The 17,117-nt window shown below is 36.8% G+C and overlaps 1 protein-coding gene across 1 annotated transcript in view; it reads left to right on the forward strand.

The window, feature by feature from the left end:
• l(2)k09022 (HEAT repeat containing 1 homolog l(2)k09022) overlaps window positions 1-17,117 on the forward strand; it is a 371,041-nt gene that overhangs the window by 191,790 nt on the left and 162,134 nt on the right. Inside the window, exon 12 of the mRNA XM_067145803.2 lies at window positions 2,774-3,025. Within this exon, the coding sequence (XP_067001904.2) occupies window positions 2,774-3,025 (252 nt within the window). The remainder of the gene's footprint in view (window positions 1-2,773; window positions 3,026-17,117) is intronic.

Genomic DNA, 17,117 nt, shown 5'->3' on the forward strand with positions numbered 1-17,117 from the left:
GTAAATGACTTTGTATACCTTGAAGGTCAAGCATCTGTGATACTGGCAGTTCTGACAAAGAGATTGGGAGATGTACCATCTTAGGCCAAGCTGCCATGAGCAAACTCACAAAGTAGGCAAAGCAGAGCCATAACAAACAGCACAAAGGTCCAACTGGTTGAATCACTTGTGTTTTCCATTTTCTTCTACAATTCCGAGACCTTGATTCTCGAGGCAGGAGATAAGAGCCTCATCGATGCCTTTCAGATGTAGTGTTAGAGAAGGATGCTTCATACACCTTGGACAGAAAAAAAAATAAAAAAGAACCAATGTGTGTATTATACAAGAACTGAATATCTCGGGGCATCTCTTTTTTTTTGTCACATCATAAGGAGAATAGTCCAGTTCTTTGGGCATATGGTAAGAAAATTTGGAGAAGTATATCGTAGAAGGCAAGTTTGTTGGCAGAAGACCGGGAGTCAAATGGGATCACGATGCTCAGCATTGAGTTACATAACTTATGATGATGATGGTCACATGGCAGGAATGATAATAGTGCTCCGAATTGTTGCCAGGATGCCCTTACAGTGAATTAGTGCCATATGGGTTGCTAGCAGCTAAATATTGACCTCATGATGATCTCACACGGTTGGGCTGCAGAACAAAATATTGGTAGGGGCAGCTGTATGTACAGTATGTATGTATGTATGTATGTATGTATGTATGTATGTATGTATGTATGTATGTATGAATATAATACAATGGATTTATTTTCTCTGGTTATTAGGCCCTCTCTTTCATCTAATCGGAAAATATAATACCATATTTACATGTACAGAATGGAAGGAAATAGACTACAATTAAACCATCTTGCAGCTACTAAACAGTATAATATTTTAATAAAGAATAATAATAAAAATAAATGAGGATGATGATTTACACAATTACGACATGCCTACAGTATTCATAAAATGTTAACTTATCTAATTTCTGTTATCCTTAATAATAACAGTTTGATTATATAAAGTCTACAGTTGAAGAACGGCTAATGTGTTACATAACATATGAACAAAAATTTAGGGCATCAGCTATTATTTACCTAGTAGATATTGGTGACAAAAGTTCGCTGAAACTAGCAGGTGAGGACCCTGTGACAGAGACAGATAGTGTATTCTGTTGTGCTGAATAAATAACAAATGAGATTTTGTATCTTGTGGTGCAGTGAGGTGGAATAGATAAGAATGTATCACATTTTGACCATCGTCCGAAATTGTGATTGGATGACTGTGAGCATGAGGAGAATATTCGATGAAGAAGACATACAACATGCAGATAATTGTTTTAGGTTAAAAATATATTTCTCTAGATGTGTTGTACTTTTGAGGTTTTCTTGTGAGATTTGTAATATCAGTGGATATCACTTCCAGCATTGTAGTGCTATTGTATCACAGAATACTTTTATGACACAAGGAGAGATGCTACTAAATTTTATTCACAACTAAGTATTTTTTATTTTCCACTTTGTCGATGCACTAAATTGCTTAAGGCAACTTATTTGTTAAAAGTGGTACATGTTTCGTATATTATAAACATCTTCAGCCACATAACACTGTTCAGATGAAAAATTCATATAATGACAAAGTATCAATGCTTTAGAGGAAGTGTCCTTAAAATTAACATAAGTTGTGAATCTGTGTAAGTGCGATACGGACCATGAAGCTGATTTTATGTAAACTAAATTTTGTGTCGGTGTAGGCACTGTGTATCAAATCATTCAATGGCAGAAGCTGACTGCCTATCACCCAAGAGAAAGGGATAATGTGACAGAAAAAAAGAAAATTACTCCTACTTAAGACTACTTTCTCCTTAGAAGAGGTAAATTAAACCTAGGCTCACCGCTGTGGGCTTAGCTCAAGTTTTGGGTATCAGGGGAATGAATCTGCAAGTGGCTAATGTTTGTCATTCACTTCTAGCAGGTAGAAGAAAAGCCTACAAATCTCCTAAGAAACACCTAACTAGAGAAATATGCCAGAAACATCTCTTGTTCGCACATAGTCATCAGGACTGGACGATAGAACACTGGGAAGAACATATGTTTTGTTGATGAAAATCTGAGTGCATAGAGTAAAGAATGAGCCAATTAATTCAATACACTTGCAACAGACAGTTAAACTTGTGGAGAAGATATTTTTGGAGTATTTCACGTATGAAGGGCGGAGACAGTTGGCTCTAGTTGATTGCATAATGAAAAATAAAGGTTTCTGGATGGTGATGGAATTTTTTAGCATTACTTGGCTTCTGCTGCACTTCAGAGAAAGTAAAGAAATTATCGGCGATAATATTTGTGTGCTAGAGTGGCCAAAAAACTCTCGTGACTTTAATTCCATGAAATATGAGCTATTTAAAAAAAAGAGATACACAAAACATGACTGTTCCAAAAAAAAAAAAAAAAAATATATATATATGCATGATAAAGTTTGTGATTTTAGTGATATCATGGTGATGTGCTTAAAATATGTGAACAAAGTATGTGGAATGTATGCCAAATTGTGTAGTACAACTTAGAAAATAGAAAATACGACAGGTTATCTTTTAAGAAAGATTAAAAGTATGTAATGGGTGAATTAGTGCATTAGAGACATATTGTATATATTATTGTTGTGTATCAATTAATTTGTACGGGACTGCATGTCGAAATTAATGGATGGTAATGCGCTTGATGTATTTTCTGTGTGTAATGTTATTTATGTCAAATAAATTTAGATGTGAAATATGGTCTTGTTTCCTTTTGCAGACTATTTTGTTGAAGTTGATTCCATTGGGACAACGCATGCTTTTGTGGAGTGAGAGGCAAGATAATCAGATGGATCGTGATAGATCAGCTGTATTTAGGAATATCCTTTCTCGTTTGAATGAAGATACTGCAAATGCTCTTCAAAATAAAGAAGGCTGGACTTTTTTTAAGAGTGTCCTGGGAAACTACCATACACTGGTTTTTTCTGAAGATGGCAAAATAACTTGCCCAGCTGTCTTGGCAATGGAAAAGGTATTATTATTCTTTTTTTTCAGTTTTATTAACATATTTCATACCTGCCAACCCTTCCGATTTACCCGGAAACTTTCAGTTTTTTTAAACTCGTCTTCCGATTTTCCAATTTATTTTTAATTCTTCCCATTTTTGACCAATATAACCTCCAGTACAGTCAATACTCTTCCCCTAGGATAAAGGATAAATTCTTATGTGCCTGTGTAATTTACCCAACCTCATTTTCAAGCGTTTTTATTTGATGCTTTATTTCTTGAGTGTATCGTTCATCATCTTTGTGCTCACTACAGCAGCATTGTGTGCTTTACGGCTGGGGATTCGGGACGGCAATCGTCCAAGCAAGATAGGCTAGGAGCGCTAGCGACTCAGTTAATCGGGATGAAAGAATGAGTTTCTTATTGTGTGGTTCACGCACTATTAACATCATTTCTGTGTGTAATTTATGCCACGTGTTTCTTCTAGCGGTTCTATGCTTTTCCCCGTGTCAAAGTCGCATGTAAATGTTTGAGACATACCGATCTATTTTGTATGTGGTAGTTTCGCGTATTTCAGTGCATTTTTGTTTATACTTACCTCATAATTTTAATGAATTGAATGTATTTCAGGGAGTTGTGTCGGTGACAGTTTCTGGTATTTTCTCTTCACGTTATGGCCAAAAAACATAAACGTTATCTCCAAGTGTTCAGAGATACCTATAAAATAAAAATTTCCGTTCATTTTACAGTCTAATAAAGGAAACTATTATACGAATCACCTCGGGAGATAATTTTATTTAGAGTTATCGAAATTTCGAGATATAAAGAATACAGTTTTTGAGCATGTATAGCACATGATTGAATCACATGTATCTACGGGCTTTTACTGAATACTTTGTTTAACGGTACTAGTACTGTAACTGTTCGACCCCTCATCAAAACACTTGGGGAGATGAAAGTTATTATCTTGGGACACATGAATATCAAATAAACTATTTGTGGCTTGCCCGCAAATTGCCACGCAAATAGAAACAATTAACATTCCATGGTTTCCCATTTCTCTATGTGATGTTTGGGCGCCAGGGTTACAGTTTTAAACAAAACTGTAAACCAAAATTTATATTTACTAGCATAGAGACTTATACTTAAATCACAGGGGTAGGATTTTAAATAATTAACCATTAAGTATCGCTTAAGATAGAAAATTAATGCAATATAAAATACAAATGAATTTATTATACAAAAAAAATGAGATGAATCGGAAAAGTTTCCTTAAAGAGTGGAGGAATTTAGAATTTACGTTACTGAATTTATTAATTGCTTGCTTTATCTAATTGAAGCTCACCAATTGCAGCTTCCGTTGAAGTCATCTGGTTTCCGTGGTTACTCGTTCTCTTCTTCTCGATGTAGAATTTGCTCCATGGACATCCTTCCTTCCTTCTCTGATATGGTACGGGCTATCTGGACTAACACTCCCTACTTGCCTAGTCTTTAAATTAGACATTGGCCATATACTTGTAAAAACTGATCAGCGTTGATCGTATGAGGAGAAAATTCAGAGATATGAATTTTTCCATATTAGTAGAAATCTCAATCCAACTGAGCTATACTATTTATACGGTACAGACTTGTACCAAATTCCGTAGACTTGAACTAAACATAGTTCTTCGTCCAGAATATTTACTGAAAATAACACAAGCCGTAAGCTTGTTTCGTCTCACGCAGATCCGATAACATTACCGCACCTAAGTACTGTATCGAAGCGACAACACATTGTACAAAAATAACTATGTCGCAGAGCGACCACACAGTGTCTCAAAGCGAGCACATACCGTCTCAAAAATAATAACGTCGTTCAAAATAGATGTTCACAGTAGAAGTAGTAGTGATGGAGTATCTGTAAGTATCTCGCTCCGCACTTGATAATATCACCGGGCTCCCCCACTCTAGATAACAGCTTAATCTCAGATCTCTATATAACGAAACATCTGATTCGTAGATCGCATTATCATCTCCCCTTCTCTTCTTCCTTGTCGAGTCCAGTAGGCGTGGCGATGATGTACTCTGCTGGTATGCAAGCCTCGCGCGCGGGTCGCTGTTTACTGCCTTCGCCAAACCCATGAGTATTTATTTATTTTCCACCTAGTCGATACAATGTTAATTTTAAGGACACTTCCTCTAAAGCATTACTTTGTCAATTTTATATATTTTTCATCTAAACAGTGTTATGTGGCTGAAGATGTTGATAATATACGAAACATGTACCACTTTTGACCATTAAAAATTGCCTTAAGCAATCATTGTATCGACTAGGTGGAAAATAAATAAATACTTAATTGTGAATCTATTGAAGTGCGATACGGACCATGAAGCTGATTTTATGTAAAACCCATGAGTCACGCAAAATCCCAACTTTAAGAATAACTTTCCGTATACACAAATATGAGATGAAATGAAAACATGTCTCAAACATATTGACCGTCTTTACAACATAATGAATTCCTATCCTACATAATATAATAATTTAAATAATAAAACAATGTTTTCATATATACAATATGATACCAAAAGGCCTTGATTACAAATGATTGACGTTGAATAAATATGTTATTACGAATAATTGCCGATGGCGGATTAACTTGATATCAAATGATATCGCGTAAAATATTATATTAAATTAGTAGGGCTGGAGAAGCCTGGACGGTTACAGCACTTAAAAATATACAAAATTTTTTTACAAGACAGGATACAGTACATACAGTAGTGAAATAAGAAACATAGCTCCGTTAACACATTTGGAAAAAATCCGTTAGTCTTCTGTTTGTTGCGGTTAACCTTTCCTCCCTTCACGTTGAAACTTTTCGTCAATACCACGCAGCCGAGTTTCATAAATGGAGCATGTCATCCGCGAATTCTGGGCTTGCTTTCGTACGTGACCGGTAATTGATATTACATGTTATGATTCTCATATTTTGGTCCGTATTGAAATGTACAATAAAGTCAAATTAATATGAAAGTTTATTTGTTCCACCTTTTCAATACATAACAAGAATTTAAAAAAAGAATTAAAACTGTAGTGACATGTTTTGCTCCTTAATTAAGAGCATTATCAGCCTATATCTCAAACTGAAAGTTAAATAATCAGGTACCTGATTGTAATTAAATTAAATATAAATGTGAAGATGATGTTACAAATGGTGAGCGAACGACTTAGTTTAAAGATTAAAATATGGGTAGTCGTAAAATTTATACACCCTCCTGAAAGTCCGTGTTTAAATATAGCAAATAGGTGTCCTGTGGAGGTTGAGGGTGTAATGGAAAACTAATTGATTCTAAACAGATTGATTAACACATTAATGAATAAAATGTAGCTGACAATTCCAAATGGTGCATTAATACATTGCTCACTTCAAGTGAGGTCTAAGGTAAATTGCTAAGTTGAAACAAGAAGAGTAGTAGAGAAAATTTATCAGTGTTAAATATTTTGAACGTTGGGAATAAATTAGAGTGGAGTTCAGATCCATTCTTAAAATTTATAACATAGAGACTCTTCTGTGGTCCATTTTAAGTGAGGTTTATAATATTATGTGAAGAAATAAAATTGTAGTCCTTCAGAAGTCCGAGAGAAGAAGGGTGCTTGATGGTAAGTGGCTTGTCAGATGGTAGTTGGAAGGAGTAACTTATGTAGAATTGAAAGAGAAATTAGGATTGAAGTCTTTTTAGTAATGTTGAAATAGGTTGGCTTAAAGAAGAGTTGAAGAGAAAATGTTGTTTGTAATTTCAATTTTGTGGAGTGAGAGGCAAGATAATCAGATGGATCGTGACAGATGAGCTGTATTTTATTGTGATACATTTCAGTACGGAACATTATGAAATTTTTATCTTTAAATATCCATATTTTAATCTTTAAACTATTGTCAACCATTTCGCTCACCATTTGTAACATCATCTTCACATTTATATTTAATTTAATTACAGTCAGGTACCTGATTATTTAACTTTCAGTTTGAGATATAGGCTGATGATGCTCTTAATTAAAGAGCGAAACATGTCCCTACAGTTTTAATTCTTTTTTAAAATTCTTGTTATGTATTGAAAAGGTGGAACAAATAAACTTTCATATTTATTTGACTTTAATTAATTGATACCCGAGAAACGGCGAGGCTTTGCCGATTTGCTGATCACTATTAAAAAAGTAAGTTTGAGTTTTTCGGTTCCCGTCATATTTGTTTCCAGCTTCACTGGAACTCTTTCTTTACTTGTTAACTGTTTCTCACAAATCTCAAATGCCTGATTGTACAGTTAATGTTGCGCAAAATTTGAGTTGCATAGTATTTTTTACTTCAAGGGAAGAAATGTTTGCTTCGAGAATAGAGAAATAAATACACGTGAAGAATAGGACAAACGGACGGAAAATCTAAGTTAGTTCGAGATACTGAAAATTCGAGTAGAGTTTTGAGATATCGAGGTTCGACTGTATTATTATTATTATTATTATTATTATTATTATTATTATTATTATTATTATTATTATTATTATTATTATTATTGTATGTATGTGTCACAAATTAGAGTGATTATGTACATTTTCTTGTAACCATTCTAATGTTTTTTTTTTAGTTTAAGATTTTAAATTTAATGATCAAATCACATTGTAACTGTAGGTATGCCTTTTATCCTGTCCTGTTTTCACTTCGACCATTATTATTATTATTATTATTATTATTATTATTTGGCGTATGATGAATAATGACAACCTATAAACTATTTACACAACCAGTAAAAGATGAGTACAAAGTAAATACAAATTATCATATCTATACAGTCAAAGAAAGCAATTTACAAAGTTTGAAAGTACAAGAAGAAAACACAATATATTTACATCGCTATCCACCTATCAATTCTGACAGTTCATATATACACATTGAGTGCGAGTGATGTATATGTCACTAAATGTGAATATCCAAACCCGCCACCCACTTCACTGCTTTGGGTGTTGCTGAGTTGAGGTCTTTCATGGTGCCAGTGAAAGCACGGAGTGGACATTCCTGCACTACATGTTTCATTGTTTGTCGAACCTTCCCACAATCACAGTATGGAGAAACTGACCAGCCCCAGGTGTGTAAAGTAGATGCTGTTCTACCTACTCCACATCTCATGCGGTTTAGTCTACTCCAGGTGCAACGTGGCAGATCAAAGCCTGCCAGCTTTGTGGATGGGTTATTATCCACTATTGCCCGAGGTGGGGATAAAGACCACTCTGTTAACCATTTAGAGGTGGGGTTGAATTCGCTAGATGTTATCTTCACGGCTGTCTTCCAAGCAGGCTGGCGAGACTTCAGGCGTGTGCATTTCTGTCTGATATCCTCATGAACAGGTTCATTCTTTAGCATTCTGGTCCATAGCTGAAAAAAGGGCCTTCTGTCTCCTGATATGTGGAGGTAGTATATTGCTGAGAACCGGTAACCATTCGGTCGGTATAGCACGAAGTGTACCAGTTATGATTCTATGATTCGCATGGTTTGACGAAGTTGTGAATCTACTAGCTGTGTGTGAGCACTGTTAAGCCAGACACCAGAGCAGTATTCTGCTGCAGAATAGACTAAGGCCAGAGATGTTGTCCTTAATGTGTTTCCATCCGCTCCCCAGGAAGTTCCAGCCAATCGTTGGAGAATGTTATTACGACTTTTTAGTTTGTTGGCGGTTTTCTGCAGGTGATTTTTGTACGTAAGAGACCTGTCCAATGTTACTCCTAAGTAACTGGGATTGGCACAATATTGTAGTTCATGGCCCTTGAAGAATACCCTTGGATGGTGGTTTGCTTCTGCATTGTTCAGATGGAATGTAGATGTCACTGTTTTCTGTGGATTGGGATGAAGGTACCATCTTTGAAAGTAGTCATCCAACAGTTCAAGGTCTCGGTTAAGAACTATTTCAGCTTCTGCGAAGTTGGGTCGTTGAATTGTAAGGCAAATATCTTCCGCATATATGAACTTTCGGGACACTGTTTCAGGCAGGTCGTGGATGTATAAGTTGAAGAGAGTAGGAGATAGAACTGACCCTTGAGGCAGACCATTGTTGACTTTGTGGAATTTGCTTCTGTTGTGTTCTGAGTGAACTTGAAATAGTCGGTTGCTTAACATTCTGTCAATTAGTGTAGTAATTTTTAAGCAAGGAACAGCTTTAATCAGTTCCCTCCAGACTGTGTCATATGCAGCTGTAAGATCTAAGAAGACAGAGACGCTTTTCAATTTCTTCTCAAAATCAACCTCCAGATATGTGGTCAAGGACAGTACTTGGTCACTGCAGTCATGGCTGGGTCGAAATCCTGCTTATTGAACTGGAAGGAATGCTTCGATGGCTGGTGCTATTCGGTTTAGTATCAGTCTTTCTAATAACTTGTAGGTGACGCAGAGTAGAGCTATAGGTCGATAGCTTTGTGGGAGAGTTGGATCCTTTCCTGGTTTCAGAAGGGCAATAATTTTTGACTTCTTGAAGATTGGGGGAAGTCTTCCTGACTGAAGTATGGAGCTGAAGAATGCAGCGAGCCATCTTCTTGTAGCTGGACCACAGTTTTTTAGTAGTTCTGGGTAGATTCCATCTAGTCCTGCAGCTTTGCCATTTCGGAGTGATTTTAATCCCTCATCGACCTCTTGTGATGTGAAAGGTTGTGAATAGGTTGCGTTCGGTTGTGTTTCTCGTTTTGCCTGTTTAAGCTCAGTTTTAACCCATTTCGTGGTCAGTTTATTCCTTGTTGTTTTAGAGGTGGAAACGAGGTGATTTACTATTGCTTCTACCTTGATTGGGGAATGTTGCTTTGGTGGTATGGATGTGGAATCTAATTTCCGAATAAGTGACCATGCTTTTCTGCTGGAATGGGTGAAATTCATGTCTTTTACAGTATATGTGATGAAATCCAAGAATTAAAAACTTCCTAATTTTGATTTCTAAAAGTTGGCAGCTATGATATTTTTTCTTTACTCTTGTGCCTTACACTGATACAGTTGAGATTTAGCAACACCGCCTCGCAAAGCCCATCAGCAGCTGATAAAATGACAGCGGCTCGAGATATAGACTTTTTTTCCCTCCCATATTGTTTAACCGTATGACCAACGCTCATATACCCGGTTCATGCTGTTTCCGACCATCCTGTATATGAGCATACATTATTTAGCTGATCTTTTACAAATTACAAACATTCCATAGTTGTACTGGAATAGCTCGACCTGGCACATCTACTTCAAGTAGTTGTAGCTGTGTTTTTGTACCAGCAGTGATACATCACTCTTCAAGAATAATTACTTAAAATTTATCACTTAACTTTTTGGCTACTCAATTATGTATTTTCAAGTGGTGTAGGGAATTTTGCATGGGAGGGATATTTTATATTAATTTCATAGACAAAAGTTCTGTCTTATAGTCTCATATCATTTAATTTAACACTAACTTATTACGATTTTGATGTCTGTTCTTCCTCCATGGCCAGAATAACATAAGGTTCTCTCATTGATAATGTCATGCAAATGTAAATGTCTTTGTTATCGTAAATATATTTCAATACTTTTTTTAGGATTATTCACCTCCCCTACCTGTGGACATTATCCTTGTAACAATCAATCTTTACATACTGCTATAGAGCATCCAGAGTTAAGAAAAGACTACAGGCCTTATGGGCCTGCTGCCTTCCACTGTTGCCATACTCGCTCACTCAGCGCGGCTCGGACACTGCTTGCGAAATACAGTCATGACATAAAATTATACAACGCTTGGTACAGCTGTTGCAAGACTAATAATAATATCAATGCCAGATTATCTCCAGTCATTAATGAAATTTCGTTTTGCCATAACGTTTCTAAGGATAATAGCCCACTGACTGTATCATTTGAAATAGAGGAAGAGTTTGAACATGCAGGGATGCGAACTAAATAATAATAATAATAATAATAATAATAATAATAATAATAATAATAATAATAATAATAATAATAATATGCATATCCAGAAACCGAAATGATTGTCTTGTTTCTTATATCTGAGAAAGTTTCATGATCGTTGTTGCTTTAAGGGAGCGCAGTGCTGAGTCTATTAGCCCCCAGAAACATTTCATTATTAAGGCATATACTGTGTGGTTACAACACAGGAAGCTGACGGCGAGATATCTCTGTCTCGGTGATGTATCCTTCAGCTCATTTCAGATAAATTTACTCGTAAGTGACAACAGATGCAAGGGCTTCATGTTTATCACAAAATACGATAACTTAAATATTCTTCCGCAACATAAAATACGGAATGCTGAATGACCTATTCGTATGATTTCTTAAAATCAGGTAGTTCGGAGTTGCTGTTTTTCGGAAGTGAGGATTGTGTTCAGAGTTGGCGGTTCATCTCTAAAATAGAATTCATGAACAGTGCGCCGTATTCCACTTCTGACAAAATCATGGTATTTAATGAGTCTGGAATTACTGCGAATTAACTGTTTCCTTTCCCGCTTCTTGCTGGAACTCTGGAGTGCCCTTCGCTGGCTTCCTTCCTTATTTTGAAGACGGAAGTCTTCGAAATTCCTAAAAACTTTGCGGCTTTATCTACTACCCCGTTTACACTTCGTCCTGGATGCTTTGTTTTCAAATATGAAAATGAATTAAGCACCATTTGCCGTTCCTTTCTCCTGACAACTTCACTACTTATCCTTTTCACATGTTCAGCTATAATTTAAATGTATTACTCGCTGACTGATTATATAAAAAATACTAAACAGACAAAAACTATACACGATACACACAACCAAAAGCAATGCAATACACGAAAAATGAAACACAATAAATTATACTGTATTTATAACAAAACACTATGCGCCCCAGGAAGACGATCACTTCACTCTGCCGAATATCTCCCAATCATTGTAATGAGTGACACACACAAAAAGGGAAACATGCCGCACTGACCTCACCAATGATGATTCGCAGTGGTTAAGCTGAGTTATTACACGTGTTGTCTACTGTACACACTTCCGCACTACACGCTGAAATGTGGCGCGCAATGCGACAAGCATGGCCGGCTGTTCCGTGTACTGAACCGCATATACGATATTTAAAAGGATAAACTCAAAGATATCAAAATGATTTTACGTCTTATTTAGTATTGTATGGCACAACCAATCCTTGTTTCATAAGAAAAAGTATACATTTTGATAGGAATTCATTATAATGTTTATATACATGTAGAACTAAAGTGGGTAACACCAACAGAAGTAAAAGCCCATAAGTCCTGTAGTCTTTTCTTAACGCTGGATGCTCTATAACTGAATAACTGCCTTCTGTAATTCCTCACATACATTCTCCTTGTCCATTAATAATTCCTGGACTGTCCTTTTTGGAATGTGTTTCAGCCTTGAAATACCTACACATACCCTTCCATTTTTTTCATTAAAATTTGTATGACTGTCATTTAAATATACTGACAGTGCGATCTACATTTTTGTATGTTATTTACTAGCTGTAGTACCCATTGTTGACGGGACAGTCATATAGCTTCTGCAAAGTTATTTAACTCCCCAGCTACGTTCCGCCAATATTCAGGCATGCTGTTTTACTCGGGACACAGCAGTAATCCCATTTATCAGAGATGAGTGGCAGCAGAAGAGATGAATCACATCAAATTCCTGGTCAAGGTACTGTAACGTATCCACAGAGAAGCACACGAGATGCTGTCAGTTGGTACAATTATTTTTATTTACATGTATTTACAAATTTTTGTATTAGGCACTCTAGAATTTTCACAAAGGTAATGCTTGTAACGTATCTTTCTGGAAGCCTGACCAGGATATATAAAGAGACGATCTTGATGGTGAAGTTAGTTATTGAGAGTTACTGTTAAGTGAGTTAATGTTCAGTAGCGTTATGGTATAGCAAGAATATACTTGTGACTCGTGACATGGAGTGGACGCAGTCACCATACTGAAGTGTCAAGCAGTTTCTTTTAAATGGCAGTTTGTGATGTGAGTGTTTTGTTTGTGCCAACAGCGATTAAGGTTTTGTGTGTTCTCATGCCTGTTACTATTCTAGAAGTTGCAGTGTGTTTCACAATTATGGATAACAATTCATATATACAGGTAAGAATAAATTATAATATTAATTTACAGGTATTTACATTAACTGAACTGATATAAATATTTATATATAGCACATGTTTCAACATGTTTCATGACATAACCTCACAAACAGCGCGATCCTATTGTATGTACATATGATGTAATAATAATACTAACACTAAATGAATGTAAAGACTTCATAGTTATACATTGCAAGTAGTAGTAATAATAATAATAACCATAATCGAAAAATAATAATAATCATGATCGCAAATAATAATAATAATAACATCAACAACGACGTCGACAACAACAACAACCCATGGGTGAGAGAATATTGTTTTCAAATTATACCTGTTATCACACTTGCGTCAACTGTTGTTGTTGATCAGTCTTATCAGCTTTCATTATTGTAGGCCTTCACATCTAGTTTTCCTCTGACTCTGTGATATTAGGACATCTAAGGTAAAGTGAGTCCTTCCTTCTTTCATGATTTTCCTGTTTTATTCTTCAAGCGATTGTTCCTTTACAATTTTTTATAATCATCTTCACAATTTTTTCTTGTCGATATGGACCGATGAGCAAGTGTAAATGTGTAACTTTAAGACAATTATGACAAAAACCATCGCCAGTTAACACGGCTGAACAGTATTTCCATTTTTGCTCGGCGTTGGTATAGACTAAACAATAAGAGTCTATATTCTTGAATTCTATTATCTTAGTCAGTACGGTAAAACTTTGTAAGACATAAATGATCGGAAATTGCATTCCTTATAACTTGTCATATGTAGTACCTATCGATAGGACCAATAACATACCATTTTATTCAGCATGAATAAATTTATAGCCTGGACTGTATGGTCTTATTTTCCGACTTAACATACTGATTTTCATTAACCCTTAGCACTCACACGGTAGGCCATGCCCGACAAGGAGAATATCCTGCATAGATCCTATATCGGGCAATACCCGACATGATTTTCTTCCCTATATAACTCCTTTGTCGGGTCATGCTTGCATGAATTACAGGTACAGTAAGCTACTGCCATCCTTCGACGACAATATGAAGATATATTGAAACAGGAACGCCTGTACTTCAATTGTTCGGAGAGCATGGATGACGTCAAGGCGTGTACGGCCCATGCTTAGAGAGTATGAGAGAAGAGTAGTGCAATACATTTATGATTAATGGGGAACTTGCTGTCTATTCAAGAGATAAGCAAAGGAATTATATCACCTTTTACAGATGTATTGTGAGATTGCCCTTGAAGGTGCGGAGGAGACGTTATTCTGCTGCGTCGGCGTCGTCCTTCGTCGCCGGTGTCGGCGTCGTTCGTGATGTCTCAGCACTGGACGTTGACGACGACTCAGACCTGAGGCAGATCGTGCAGCGTGAAACAGTTGTTAAGGAGCGGAGAAGTGAAGAACTCCCGCACAGAATGCCAAGGGGATCTGGTGCGACATTTTTCTACCACACCGCGAATTAAGGCAAAGCACTTTTGAATAGTTTCCCCAGTAATAGTGTTGGACGCACTTTCGAAGATGAAATCAAAGTCACAGTAGACACTATCGTACTTGAAATAAACAATGAAAGCGATCTGGAACCTTCCGAGATGCAATGGTTAAACACTTCGCTCAATCTCAAAAAAATAAATTCCTTGGATACAGTCTTTGCACTGTATACATAAGTACAGCACGCACATTCTCGTTGAAATAAACTAGAGCTTCGACGAAAATATAAAAAAAATAGTTTATGACAGTCCAAGTCCTGTTATGTCGTAATTTTTCAGAGACGAGGTCATCACTGAGGCGCAATTTTTGACAGTTTCATGAGGGGATTTGACATAGTCTTCGAATGAAGTGAAGGTTGGCACAGTTTATGCTAGGAAATATTAACACTTTTCACGCGGAGCGATAGACACAGTCTTTGAGGGAGGAAAAAAGTAGGCACTGTTCTTTACAAAGTAACGTAACACTATTCGTAAAAGAACTGTTCAGTCGCTAGGACACAATTTTACGAGGCACTTAACACGGTAGAGGAAACAACTACAGCACAGTTTCAAACGTACAGTCCCTTTAAATTCACAGTCCACAAACGAAATACAAATGCACAGCTCTACAGACTGATAGAAACAAAATTAAGCTTTCGTTCACGCGCAAAGTCCAAGTCCACGGAGAAGGCTTTCAACACTAACACTTTCGAACGCAAGTACCCATCCCGACAGAGTGACGAACCGTATAGCGATGTGCTTGCTTGCATACACACACTGAGTGACACACGCACTCACCGCATACTGCACACACTGCTTTACTCAAGGCTAGCGACTGCCTTTTATTGCCCATGGTCGGAAGGCGTGGTTGCACATGTGGGCATCTAGAGAAATTTATATCTCGGCCATCCTTCCGCCGATTTACGTGAAATTTCGGTTAGCAGCATTTATTGTTCAGGCCTCCAAGGTGACGTGCTCGAAATTATGATATTACATTCCGTTCGTGATGAAATGTCATGGAACAGGAGAGAACTTTCGGTGTGACGTCACTTGGCCTTGGTACTCAGGGCATTCCCGTTTCAATATATAGCTATAATCTCTTTGAAATCAGGCTTTGGGCACATTCTTTGAAGACCATGTGAGTTTGTAATCGGGGGTTGCTTAGCAACATGGCGTCGTTTGAGCAGCATGAGAAAGAAATAGTCAGACTTTTAGGTGAAAATGACATTGATTTCAGCGATAGTGTGAGTGATTTTCAATTAAGTGGTGAGGAAGATATTGCGGAATGAGATTGTGTTGGTGAGTTGAGTGATGAAAATCTCGATAAAGAGAAAATTATGCTAAATGACAGTGCTAGTACCTTTACTGATGGCTGTAGGAAATACCATGACACTGACTTGGACTTCAAACCACCGCAAGGTTGAGTGAACTTGACTTTTTCCAATTATTCATGACTGATGAGTTATTGTCGGAAATTGTGTGCGAAACTAACCGGTATCCTAATGTAAACATGCAAAAGGTTATGCCCCACACACGTGAGTCTATTAGGACGTCGTGGATAGATGTTACTCTTCCTGAATTCAAAGCATTTTTAGGCGTATTTCTAAATATGGCAATGAACAGTAAGCCTGAATTACGGCGTGAGACTGTGTTTTCCAGCAATACTTGTAGAAAAAAGCCTGGATTACATCCCGGGGAGTGTTTTGGGAAGTTCCACACAGTGCACTATTACAGACAAAAGGTGACTGTCAGAGATAATTTCAGGTTTGAAAATGCTGAATACTGTAATTTACTTGTATTATATTTATTTTGTGTTTTCTTTAGTTGATTTTTATAAGTTTGCTGTCAATATGTTTGTGCTCTCTCTTATCCCTCTGCAAGTAGATTCTTAAATGGAGCTGGAGAGGCAGAAGTGTTCAGAAAAAAAGGAGGCCTAAGGGTTAAAAATCTGTTCACCCATTTTCTCGTTGTTCGGCATTGATATAGACTAGGCAGCAAAAATCAAAATTCATGAATATCTTGGTTATCATAGCCAGTATGGTAAAAATGTAGAAGACATATAAATGATTGGAAATTTAATTCTGTATAACTTAGTTATCTATTATTAATTGATAGGGCCACTAATAAAATAGATATTTGAGAATTAAATTGTAGGCCTTCCCCTAAACCACCACTTCACTCAGCGTGGATACAATTATATGACGGGCAGAGTTGGCCGTGCAATTAGGGGCGCGCAGCTGTGAGCTTGCATCCGGTAGATAGTGGGTTCGAACGCCACTCTCGGCAGCCCTGAAGATGTTTTTCCGTAGTTCCCCATTTTCACACCAGGCAAATGCTGGGGTTGTATCTTAATTAAGGCCATGGCCGATTCCTTGCGACTCCTAGCCCTTTCCTCTTGCATCGTCGACGTAAGACCTATCTATGTTGATGTGAAGTAAAGCAAGTTGTAAAAACGAAAGAAAGGAAAGGAATACGATTATCTATAGCCTAGATTGTAGTGCCTTATTTCCAGACTTTAGATACTGATTTTCATTAATTTC

This window comes from Anabrus simplex, chromosome 4 (genome assembly GCF_040414725.1).
Source record: "Anabrus simplex isolate iqAnaSimp1 chromosome 4, ASM4041472v1, whole genome shotgun sequence".
In the NCBI taxonomy this organism is placed as follows: Eukaryota; Metazoa; Arthropoda; class Insecta; order Orthoptera; family Tettigoniidae; genus Anabrus; species Anabrus simplex.